This window comes from Cimex lectularius, unplaced genomic scaffold (genome assembly GCF_000648675.2).
Source record: "Cimex lectularius strain Harlan isolate CLEC.00 unplaced genomic scaffold, Clec_2.1 scaffold1, whole genome shotgun sequence".
Lineage (NCBI taxonomy): Eukaryota > Metazoa > Arthropoda > Insecta > Hemiptera > Cimicidae > Cimex > Cimex lectularius.
Genome location: NW_019392813.1, coordinates 3,161,249 through 3,174,312, shown reverse-complemented (window position 1 = coordinate 3,174,312; position 13,064 = coordinate 3,161,249). Strand labels below are relative to the sequence as shown.

At 33.3% G+C, this 13,064-nt stretch overlaps 1 protein-coding gene across 4 annotated transcripts; it reads right to left on the bottom strand.

Annotated features, from left to right (window-relative positions):
• Nucleotides 1–997: 997 nt before the first annotated feature.
• On the bottom strand, nt 998–12,941 carry LOC106660841. 4 transcript variants are annotated; one of them, XM_014383840.2, is made up of 9 exons: nt 6,951–7,437; nt 3,893–3,962; nt 3,665–3,780; nt 3,375–3,461; nt 3,303–3,311; nt 3,034–3,150; nt 2,857–2,979; nt 2,611–2,728; nt 998–2,547 (listed from the first exon to the last, which is right to left on the bottom strand). In XM_014383840.2, the coding sequence occupies exons 3-9, from the start codon at nt 3,757–3,759 to the stop codon at nt 1,255–1,257; spliced, it is 1,842 nt and encodes a 613-aa protein (XP_014239326.1). In that variant the 5' UTR covers nt 3,760–3,780; nt 3,893–3,962; nt 6,951–7,437; the 3' UTR covers nt 998–1,254. The 4 variants fall into 4 exon arrangements, with proteins under 4 accessions (XP_014239326.1, XP_014239315.1, XP_014239306.1 ...); XM_014383829.2 differs by lacking the exon at nt 6,951–7,437 and adding an exon at nt 12,880–12,941 and having other exon boundaries at nt 3,665–3,962; XM_014383820.2 differs by having other exon boundaries at nt 3,665–3,962.
• Nucleotides 12,942–13,064: the final 123 nt, after the last annotated feature.

The window sequence follows — 13,064 nt, the reverse complement described above, 5'->3', positions numbered from 1 at the left end:
AAAGTGTGAATGGATGTGTCGGGATGGGCAGGGTGGTCATGTTGAATAAAAGATGGGACCAAGGATACTACCATGTGGGACTCCAGTCTTAACAGGATAGTAGTCTCAGATGTTCCCTGGCTGACATGAAAGAAGCGGTCAGGTATGATCGGAACATGAGGAAGTATGTGAAGGGAAAGTATTGAGCTTCCACTGCAAACCCGGATGCTAACTCTATGAAGGCTTGATCCCTGTCAAGGAAAGCACCACTTGTTTTCTCTCTTTCTCAATTTGGTTTCTTTCTTCCTGATCATTTTTTAGTAGGTTCTACGTGCTACGTCTCGCTGCCCAACATGTCTGCCGCTTTAATCTCCTTTGGGGGTTTTGAGGACAGTTCGGGATGTTAGGTTTAAAACTAAGTGCTTGGTGTGTTATGGTAAAAGTTATGTCTTGTCCAAAAATAGGTTGACATGGTGAGCCTGTAGAGGGCGATTTGAGAGGACGGGATCTTATTAGAGGATAGGATATATCATACGCAAAAGTGTGAATGAATGTGTCGGGATGGGCAGGGAGGTCAGCATTATATATTGAATAAAAGATGGGACCAGGGATACTACCATGTGGGACTCCAGTCTTAACAGGATCAGAGATGTTCCCTGGCTGATCTGAAAGAAGCGGTCCGGTATGATCGGAATATGAGGAAGTATGTGAAGGGAAGGATGCTCTTTAGCTTCCACTGCAAACCCGGATGCTCACCCTATAAAGGCTTGATCCACATCAAGGAAAATACCACTTTTTTGTTTCCCCCTTTCTCAATTTAAATGGTTTCCTTCTTACTGATTCTTTTGTGAACACTTCCCATTATGAGCCACTACCCTTGAAATGGTACACTGTAGTTGAAATATGTAAGCTTTAGTCGAGTATGGGGGTTCGATGTAAGTCGTTTGTGTATGTAAAGTCCGAAATATTGTGCTTAATTCGTATTTTACAATTAATTTTATGAAAGAAGCACCTAGGATTTTCATAAATTAGTTTTTATTTCAATTTCGTTTTGAAAAGTATGTCTGACTTAGTTTACCTCATTCTTCTCTAAGGTTATTTTCAATTGGTGTGCCGCCTATCGTCTTCATTTCCAGTTCGTTTCCCGTCCAGACAGGCTTATTTAGGACCACGCGCATTTTTTACAAACGTAAAACGTTCAGTTCCACCAATTACAATTATCGGACAAATTTAACCTTATTATAAAGCAGCACAATTCCCCTTAGCAAATAGCGTTCAACTGTACTTTTCTAGTATTCTCCTCGATAGCTCAGAAAGGTCTACTCCTTTAGTCTTCACGTTTATCCTTTTCGTTATTTCGTTGATTTCCTCGTTGAGCTTTGAAGACTTTTCGGTGAGATATTCGTTCAATGCCCTGTTGTTTTTACCTTTCTTTGCTTGGTCTTCGATTTTCGAGAGGAGATTTTCCCTCTTTTGGTCGAGATTGTTCTTTTGCCTTGCCTCGTTCAGTGCAGCCTCTATGTTCTCCAGCTGACCTTTATCGCCTTTCTCTAACTTACTTTTGGCCGAAATACTTTTCCCGAATCTCAGAAAGTGTTTACTTCTCGCTCTTGACAGTTCGCTTTTCGTTTCCCTTTTCAATAAACACTGCTTCGACCTTTTCCGAGTGACAAACTTGGAATAGTTGGCTTTTGCCGGATACTTTTCGCTGTATTTGAACTTGGGCTCGAGCTTGGGCAAGCCGTGCTTTTCCAAGAGTCGAGTCGAATCGATTCTCAATTCGTCGCCTTCTGCCAACCGAAAGAGACCCGGCCTCACTTGGCTCCCGAAGGTCCTCTCCTGGACGGGCCGGACAATGAGAAAATTCTCGTTTTCCAAAGAGTCCTTCAGCTTCTTGTCGATGATCTGCTGTTTGAAACTATCGGCGATAGTTGTTCGAGAAGGAAGATTTCCGATGATGAGAGATCTTTTCGACGGCTCACCTCGGAGAAGCGACTGGGCAAACGACGGCCTAGACGGTAACAGTCCAAAAGTGCTGAATTTCAACCCCTTTTTTTGTTTTTCGTTTTTACTGTTTTCCCCCTCGGGAAAGTTAACGGTGCATTTATTGATTTCCTGTTTGTTGGATACAGGCCGGATGACTGTTTTCTTTTGCAGGCGAGAGACCGCGGAAAGGTTCCTGGACGGCCTCTTCGGCGTGCTTAGTATGCTCGAAGCGCTGGTCCTGCTCACGTTGCTGCTCACGTTCGAAGTCCGCTGGTTCACCGATTTACTCGTGTCTGTGTCGGAATCTCTCATCGAGGTTTTAGTATCGCCCGTCTCCGTGCTTTCTTTTTCAGACTTGGATATCGAACGTTTATCGTTCTCCGAAGATTCGGCCTTGGGCGTCCTGAAACCGTCCACCATCACAGAATCCTTCTTCTTGTTAAAGATGACATCTCGAGACATACGTGCTGTCGGCTTTGTGAATTTGGTGAGCGCCAATTTCTTCACCGGAGCTTTCACTTTACTCTTTACTTTCGGAATGCTGATCACACTAGGTTTCGGTTTAGGCTCTTCTTCCTGCAACTGTTTTGTTTTGTTTTTTAATGTCAAAACTATTCTTAACGGGATTTTTCTCAGTTTTGATACCTTGACGACGGTGACCGCAGTCGGTGGAGGCTTTCTACCTTCGGATTCCATCCGTACGCGGAATATCATCATTGCAGCCTTGTGAAGTTGCTTTTTATTGACTTTCCCCAGTCTTGTTCTAAAACAATACTACTGATATTTTAATATTTTACGATCAAATTGAAACAATTCGATATTCAAATTAATTCCTCTTATCGATTTAAGCAAAGCTTTCCTTCATTTTCTTCAAGCTAACAACTGAATTACCTTGAGTAAGCATTCATTTCTCTATACTGTTTTAGCTGCTCCCCGGTGGAAAGGTGGTGCTTAAAAAAATCTGTGTGGTCGTTGTGGTTGTTGGGGTGAATGGGATAATTTTTCACAGACTTCCTACAAAGTGAACGTTTTATTTGTCAAAGTTTTAAAAAATTTCAATTTTGTTACTTTGACTGTAAGTCTTTCTTCTTAGTGCTGTTCAAAACGTCATCTGGATGTTGTATCTTGTAAACTTGGAATTGAGGGCGTACGATGAGCCGATAACCCGCCTCATCAAACGAACGCCTGAGAAGCAAATATTTATTTAAATATGCGACTGTTTTTATTAGTATAAATTTAATTTTTTCAAGCATCTTAGACCACATAAAAAAACTTTTTTTTATGTTACCTCTTCTTCTCATTTTTTCTTTTTTAATTATAACTAACAGAATACTCACTTCCTAGACCTGTAAGAGTACATTTTTATTATAGAATAATAATATTTTGACAAAAAAAAATTTTGTACATACTTAACTGAGTGATGAACTTTGGGAAAGCCACCTGGTAATATTGTTATGTTGTCATTGTTAAAATGATGCCACCACTGAGCCAATGTTCTAAAAGTCAATACAAATATTATTGTTCTACTAAATAAAATAACGTGCCTATTAGATTATTTATTTTTTAAATTTTAAACAGCAAAATGCCAAAAATTAATGACTTTTGGTCCATTTTGAGCTTTAAACGGAAAAAATCCCATTCCTCTATTCGCTATCTATTAAAAGACAATCTCAAATTATTATAAACTAAATTGCCGTACCTGAATTTCACATTTTCCGTTTTTGGGACCGGTGTTTTGACTTTCTTATTTGCGTTTGCACTTTTCTTAGTGGCATTTTTTTTAGGTTTTGCCATTCAGTTGCTTCTTTTCTGTTTCTGAGGTGTAAATGGTAGGAAATTATTACTCTAAAATTTCTAATGTTTTTGTATATTTATATAAAGTATATATAATTTTTTTTTTAATTTTTTGGTTCATATGGCTTCCCACCCTCTCTGAGGCCGGAAGGCTTCGGGGAATTTCAAGACATGCAGCCTTCAAACCGTTTTTACTCCATCAACTGAAAGAGAAATAACGAATTTAGGATTTGTGACAACTTATTTTTAAACTACATACTACTTATATCAGAATGGGATTTTTTTATTAATCAACTCAACAAACATTAAATGACCCAATAGAAATTTATAACCAAAAATCACAGAACCTTTTGTTATTGTAATTAGGAAAGTAATAATCCATTCATTTAATTGGGTAGGTCAATAAAACCATTCCTGTTACATCTTTTACTTATGTGAAAATATCAGTATAAAAAAATAAGTGCTAAGTAATTTTTGCAACAAGATGGGAAACAATGAATTAAACGACTACCTTCATGAGCCATTTGATTATAATTAATTACTATGGAAGATTAATGCCAATGAACAAAGAAAAGAAAAAAGAAAGGAAGGAAGTTTTTGTACAAAAACCAAACTGGATACAGAAAGATGAAAATGCGCCTATTTATAATGCAAGGGATTTCCTAAATATGCTGATTTAGAATGACAAAGAAAAAAGGAAAATGTCCTTTTAGCGATGTAGCCAGACGGTTGGTCGAACAGTTCTTAATTGTCTGTAAAATAAAATAAAAAATTTAAATTATATGCTTGAAAGTTAATGGTTAAGTTAAATAGTGAAAGATTGTCCGGTTTCTTTAAGGCCGACTGTGAGGAAAATAAAAATCTTGGGTGAATTTCAGAATGGGCAATCTGTCCAAAATTGTCCTAAAAGTAATGAAAAAGACTTCCCAATTTATAATTTTCTTTTCATTTTTTTATAAGATTACAGTCAGAAAAAATTATAAAGGNTGTCATAGTTAAACGAAGAATATCGTGAAAGATCGTCCGGTTTGTGAGAAAAATAAAAATCTTTGGTGAATTTCAAAATGGGCTTGATTTTCCTAATTTGGCAAGAAGTGTAAAATGGAATTAAAAAATTTAAATTATATAATTATTCAGAAATCGTGAGATGCGGACTGGTGTGATGTAGGTTTCAGAAAAACATTTTCTTTATCGTGACAACGTTTCGATCTTTATTGAGATCATCTTCAGGGCTCAAAATGTTTGTTTTCTGCGTAAGTGTGCCAAACACTTTGAGCCCTGAAGATGATCTCAATAAAGATCGAAACGTTAGCACGATAAACAAAATGTTTTTCTGAAACCTACATCACACCAGACCGCATCTCACGATTTCTGAATAATTATTGACTAACTGTCACTAATTACCACACATTAAATTATATACTTTATTAATAGTTAATCTGCCCAAAATTGTCCTAAAAGCAATGAAAGAACCTTGCAATTTATAATTTTTTTTTAATTTTTTACATCACAGTTAGAGGAAAATATGAAGGAAAAACTATTATCACAGTTAAACGAAAAATATCGCGAAAGATTGTCCAGTTTGTGAGAAAAATAAAAATCTTTGCTGAATTTCAATACGGACATGATTTTCATAATTTGGAAAGAGGTGTAAAATAAAATTTAAAAAATTGCGTTATATACTTAATACATTAATATTAAATCTGTCCAAAATTGTCCTAACAGGAAAGAAAGAGGTTTTCCAATTTATAATTTTCATTTAATTTTTTACAAGTTCACAGTCAGAGAAAAATATAAAAGAAAAAACAATGTCATAGTTAAACGAAGAATATCGTGAAAGATCGTCCGGTTTGTGAGAAAAATAAAAGTCATTGGTGAATTTCAAAATGGGCTTGATTTTCCTAATTTGGCAAGAAGCGTAAAATGAAAGTAAAAAATTTATATTATACTTGACATATTAATAGTTAATCTGCCCAAAATTGTCCTAAAACCAATGAAAAAACCTTCCAATTTATTATTTTCTTTTCGTTTCTTGACATCACAGTCAGAGACAAATATAAAGGAAAAACTATTATCACAATTAAACGAAGAATATCGTGAAAATTTTTCCAGTTTGTGGGAAAAATAAAAATCTTTGCTGAATATTAATATGGGCTTGATTTTCCTAATTTGGCAATAAGTGTAAAATGAAAGAAAAAAAATTATATACTTGATAAATTAATAGTGAATCGTTCCAAAATTGTCCTAAAAGGAAACAAAAAGACTTTAAAATTTATAATTTTCTGTTGATTTTTTTTTATTTTACAAGATCACGATCAGACAAAAATGTAGAGGAAAAACGATTGTCACAGTTAAACGAAGAACATCGTGAAAGATCGTCCGTTGTGTGAGAAAAATAAAAATCTTTGGTGAATTTCAAAATGAGCTTGATTTTCCTAATTTGGCAAGAAGTGTAAATGAAATTAAATATTTAAATCTTTTTTTGATATATTAATAGTTAATCTCCCCAAAATTGTCCTAAAAGCAATGAAAAACTTTCCAATTTATAATTTTTTACAAGATCTCAATTAGAGAAAAATATAAAGGAAAAACTATTATCACAGTTAAACGAAGAATATCGTGAAAAATTGTCCAGTTTGTGAGAAAAATAAAAATCTTTGCTGAATTTCAAAATGGGCTTGATTTTCCTAATTTGGCAATAAGTGTAAAGTGAAAATTAATATGTCCAAAATTGTCCTGATCATTTCTCTTGATTTTTTTTGTGTACAAAATCACAGCCAGAGAAAACTATCAAGGAAAATGTTTATCACAGTTAAACGAAGAATATCGTTAAGTCTAACAATCCAGATTAATTTACCATCGTCAAAATTTGTTTATCCTCTTAACCTACAATACTTTTGAAATGTATGTTTATAACCAGTAGTTTCTCCATATTTTGTTTTGTAATTCTATCACTTTTTTAAAGAAGAAACGATCATTTTTATAGTGGATAAAACTACATTGATTAAATGTGTTCGAAACGACAACGTTCAGAACTGGTTCAAATCCCAGAAAAGCCCGGAAAAAAAGAAGCCAAAGAAGATCAAGACTACCAATTTTAATGTAAAATCTGATGTCCTGCTTGCTTTGTGGGACCAAAGAGAAGTAACAATTTGAACCGTATTTAAAGTTTACAAACAGATGTCTCGTACCTTTCTTTCACATCTTCCGATTTTGAAGCCTTTTTCGAAACGGCCAGCTTTTTCGTTCCTACATTTTTCTTCTTACTCAATATTGCCATGCAGCTTTTTTCACATTTCCCGTATGGAGAGCGCTCGAGGTTCGTCCTACTTCCTATTTGGTTGGCAAAAAAATGGACCGTACTGTTTGTTTCTTTTTAAACCTTTTAAATATTAGAATACCAAAAGTGGAAGTGTTTAAAAGCAACAAACGGACAATTTAAATTTAGATTGTAAAGGGGTCATTTGGAGAATTTTATGTTTTTAATTTTAAAAAGCCAATTGTGAAAGAAAAACTCCATCTGTTTCCCGATTGAAATGGCACTGCACGTTCCTGTTTCTTTTTAAATCCGAAGAAATGCAATGGCCGGAAAAGCGCTGCACCATTGAAATTCTTAAAAGCTCCGACAATCGGAAAGCAAAAGGTTACAAAAGAAACCTAACAAATAAGCTACTCCAAATCAACACAATTTTCATAATATGCAATTAATAAAAACAATATGTAGTTAATCGTATTACCGCTGTTAAGCTCAGCTACATTTTTTACTCATTTTCCTACCTTGATCATTTTTTCCAGATCGAAAATTATAAATAGAAAAAAATTATTACTGTTACAAGAATACTGTTTTTCTTCGGCATTTTCATCACAAATTTATGTCAATATTTTGGTTTGTAAAATAAGTCCGTAGCGTTTTTCCAAAATTCGAGTTTTCATCCCTCCTTGGGTTTTGAAGGAACATTGTTTAGTCATTTGTTTTCACTCTGAGGAGGGCTAAAGCCAATGTGTTTTATTCAGTTTTTATTCGTCAGTTTCTTTCGAGATATCGTATTTTTACAAGGTGTTTAGTGGTTTGCTCAAAAACTAGTAGGGCCAGTAGAATCGGAAATGTTACATAAACATCATGTTATACATTACAAAAAATAGTTGGGGTGAAAAATATGAGATTTATTGTATAAATTTGTATAAATAAAAGAAGCTTTAAATCGTTATTTGTTGAGGATTTCTATTTCTCTATTCTGATTCTTATCAAAAGGAGACATCTGGGCATTGAACAAATGTTTTATCTTATAAAAGTTTTTTCACAAAAAAAAAAATGTTTTCGACTTGAAAACGCAAGTGTTCTTGTGTTTTATTATTTAGCTAAATTATAAAATGGACGAAGAAGGGATTAAAATCGACAATGATAACGAAGTGGAAGGCGTTTCTGAAATATCACCGAAAATAACCAAAGCGAGTTTAAAGTGGAGAAAGGTCAATAAAAAATGTAGGAGGAAAATAGCTGTTAGGAAAAGTTTAAGGTTGCAAGAGAGATACAACCCGATGGAAGTCGTATTCATCAGTGACGACGACTCCAAGGGCATCGAGGAAAAAATCTCACTCGGCAGCAAGGCCAATTTTTTCTTCCTGCCAGATTACGAACTGGAAAACTTGAATTCGAGGAGTTTGGCGAAGAGCATCAGCAAAGAGATGATGTCGACGAAATGGTGGTTCAGTCTTGAAAAGTCACATCCGACGAGGAAGATGAAGCTGAGGAAGAGCGTGATGTTGGAACAGCTAGCGAGGAAGAGGGAATCGGAAAGGAGGAAACTTCCCAGTGTCTTGGCGTCCAAGGAAGGCTTCTCCAGGCGCAGGAGGAGGGCAAAGCTCAGGGAAATATCGCGAAATAAAAGCAGGATGAACAGGAAGAATCTTAAGAGAAAATTGTCCAGAATGTCGATTAACAGCTCGACTAATTTTTCCGATCTCGAAGTGATCAATGAGAAAAGGGATTACGACGAAGATCTCACAGAACTTGAAGCCGTCGCTTTAGTTCAACTCTCTTCGCTGAAGAAATCCAAAAATTAAAACTTCTGTTATCAAAAATATAACTATCCGAACAAAACTGGACGAGGAGATTTTTTATCTTTAAATTTTAGTTAGTTATCAAACTAGTTTTTTGACATCTTTCAACTTAAAACTTGGTAATATTTGGTGGAAGAAGTGAAATATCCTCATAATCCTCATACTTATCAGCTCCTTAAGGTAACTGATAATTCAATTAATCATTCTTTCCATGTAAGGTCTTGGTTGAATAAAAAAGTCAGTGTCACGAGCGGGATTCGAACCCACGATCTTCGGCTAAATACGCCGCTGCTACCACTTGAGCTATCGTGACTTCGATCCTCTCGGACACCAACTCCATCTCAACCTACAACCGTTCGAACCTTAACTCTTTTTGCCATTTTCAAGCCTAAGTTCGTGGGTTCGAATCTGGTTCAAACAAAGACCTTACATGGAAAGAATAATTAATTGAAAGATATAACTTGGTCAATTGACCGCTAAAACGTAAATGAAGTAACTCATAATATTAAACTAGACAGCCTGCCTAAAATAAGCCAGTATAAATAGATTCTTGTGTGTTGTAAATAAATAATACACTAATTTGAATTTTTAAAAAATCTTAAATAGTAAATTATAGGGTAAAAGGTCACAGATGTGCAGATAGTTGCAGATGCTGTTTTGAAATTCCGCTTATGGAACAACTTTGCCGGAGAACGCCGACAAAGCATACCAGGACGAGCTTTGAAAGTCGAGAACTGGGCAAGGTCGAAATAATATTTTCCCGACTGACGGTTTATCTTTGGTGACAAGGAATTCGACAGTTTTACGGGCAAATTCGCAGCATGACTTGCGCCTTTGAACTTTATTCATTTATGATTGATTATTCGGAGCCGTGAGATGCGGTCTGGTGTGAAGTAGGTTTTAGAAAATCATTTTCTTTAGCGTGCCAACGTTTCGATCTTTATGATTGAGAACATCTTCAGGGACTGGGATCTATGAACATTGTTTAAATTTTACAAATACGTGTAGGACATGAAAAAAAATGAATTTATACAATGCTAGAAAATTTGAGAATAAAAATTTAAAATTAAATTTAAAAAAATTTACAATTCAAAATTATAATTTAATAAATATATTGAATAAATAACATATTGGAATAAATGATGAATATCGAAATTGATTAATGTATATTTTTTAATTCAGGAATTTTAAAACGTTGTATGCGTTTTTTCGTAGAGCATGTAGGGACTGTTTAAAATGTATTTTGTCAATATAAAATATGGGAAATTGTATACACACCACCTCCTTCCAAAGAATTGTACATTGTGTTATAAAATGTATGAGAAAATCCCCGAATCGTGTTTCCTCCCTGGCACTGAATTTAAATGAGAACCTTCTCATCTTATTTTCAAAGCCATCCAAGACCGGAGAATGTGGAGTTTTTAGAATTCGAAGAATAAAATCCAGCAGGTGTATGAAGAATCATATACAGGGGCATACATTATTTCGTAAAAACTACTGAATTTATAATCACCNTAATAATTAATAAAATTTAAAATTAATCATTTAAAAAATTAAGTTTAAATTAAAACATTTTTTTTAATATAAAATTTTCTATCATTGTATAAATGCATTTTTTTAACCTAAAATTTTCTAGCATTGTATAAATTCATTTTTTAAAATCAAAAAAATGGGATTTATGAACATTGTTTAAATTTTACAAATACATGTAGGATGTGAAAAAAATGAATTTATACAATGCTAGAAAATTTTAGATTAAAATAAATGAATTTATACAATGATAGAATTTTTTAGATTAAAGAAATGAATTTATACAATGCTAGAAAATTTTAGATTCACTCAAAGTATTTGTACTCACTCAAAGTGTTTGTTTTCTATGTCATTCTTGTCTATCGTGTTGAGAGTGCCAGTGAGATATTGTGAATGACACATCTACATGGAAAACAAACACTTTGAGTGAGTACAAATACTTTGATTGAATCTAAAATTTTCTAGCATTGTATAAATTCATTTTTTTAAATCAAAACATGGGATTATGAACATTGTTTAAATTTTACAAATACATGTAGGATGTGAAAAAAATGAATTTATACAATGCTAGAAAATTTTAGATTTAAAAAAATGAATTTATACAATGATAGAATATTTTAGATTTTAAAAAAATGAATTTATACAATGCTAGAAACTTTTAGATTCAATCAAAGTATTTGTACTCACCCAAAGTGTTTGTTTTCTATGTCATTCTTGTCTATCATGTTGAGAGTGCCAGTGAGATATTGTGAATGACACATCTACACGGAAAACAAACTCTTTGAGTGAGTACAAATGCTTTGATTGAATCTAAAATTTGCTAGCATTGTATAATTTTTTTTAAATCTAAAATTTTCTAGCATTGTATCAATTCATTTTTTTCACATCCTACATGTATTTGTAAAATGTAAATAGTGTTCATAAATCCCAGGCCCTGAAGGTGATGTCAATAAACGTCGAAACGTTGGCACAATAAAGAAAATATTTTTCTAAAACCTATTTCACACCAGACCACATCTCACAATCTACAAATAATTATTGACTAACGGTCACTAACGACCACACATTTATTCATTTACGTAACTGGGTCGTTTTAACACAACCACAAGTTTTTTTTAGAAAAGAAAACTTTAGGCTTTTTGTAATAATTATCAATTATACCAATACATCTTTCTATATATGTATCCCACCGACCTGAGTGAATGCTATGTAAATAGAAAATTATGTATTAAAGAATGTGAAAAGAAGATTGATTGACAAAAGTATGTTTTATTATGGAAGCCTAGGAGGTAAACAATGAAAAACAGGAAGTCAATTTGAAATATGGAAGAGGTCTTCATAAAATTTGCAGGAAACAAAAGGAAAAGGATTACAATTTTTATAAAAGAAAAGAAAACTAAGATTTTTTTAAGATTTGGTATATTTGTTTTGTGAAACTCCATCATCAAAAAATATATAGTCATTTGGAACTAAAAGCTTCATTGATATTCAACCTTTGGCAATTTTAAATTATATATAAAATTAATTTCAAAAATTGTAAGAAAGTTTGTTTTTTTAATGGATCAATAAAGGCTTTTTGTATTTGTATTTGTACAATCAGCTTCATTGTTCAAATACACTTTGTTAAGGTAAAGTATTGACCAATGATTTGTCAACTTTTTGTTGGTTGATCTGCATGCTGTGCATTAAGCATCAGAAACATGGCGAGGATGGCAGTTCAGTAGTCAAAATGTGTTTTATTCTGGAAATTTAAGGGAGAAAAAATAAAAATAAGTAGAGAATTTAAAATAATGGGAAGAGGGCCTCGTAAAAATTACAGAAAAAAGAAAATCATGGAAACAAAATGGAGAGAGATCTTTGCTCACAGAAGGGCCTGATTCAAATATGTATATACAAGAAAAGAAAACTAATGTAATTTATATAACATAATTAAATCAATTTTAAAAATAGAAAAAGAATAAAGTTAATTGCTCAAAGCAAATTGGGTGGATTTGTCATTTTTGTTGGTTGATTGTACGTTTACAAGCAGTCCGATCATTTAGCATCATCCTTGTCCACCTAATCTCTGAGTGTCTGTGTGCCGTCTCTCTTTCTAGCCTCAGATTTGGGAAAGGCATAATAATCGTTTAAAAAAAGGTACTAAAACTCAACCATGACTATACGCAGAAACCTCAACATAAAAACTAACACATATGTAATTTATGTATGTATATAAATTTATTTAAGATGGATTTTTTTTGTAACAGCTTCCCATTGGATAAAACAACAAATTTTGTATTCATCTTTGTAATTTTAAATTTCTTTTTCACTGACTGGCATAATAAAAGTGTCACTTTGAAAAGTCAAAAACATACATTTTCATTGATTGTAATTGTAAGCTTAAATTTATATCTCATAGAATCAAAATAAATAATTACATAAAAGAAACTGCTGACTTTTTTCCCACATCATGTGTCCGATAAAACAATTTAACATACTTTTCCTTTTATTGTTACGCCAATAAGTTGTAGAGATGCTATGTAGACTTACTGTGTTTTTCCGATTGGTTGCATTTTTCCTCTTGTCTTCGGCTAGCGTGTGTTGTGCGCTTATGGATCAGGTAAGTGATTTTAAGCATATGCTAACTACATCCCGAAAATTTTGTCGCATTTTTTTAAAAAGAAATTAGTCTGATGGCATGATGATTTCTTTGTTAATTATTCAGGGTTGAAATC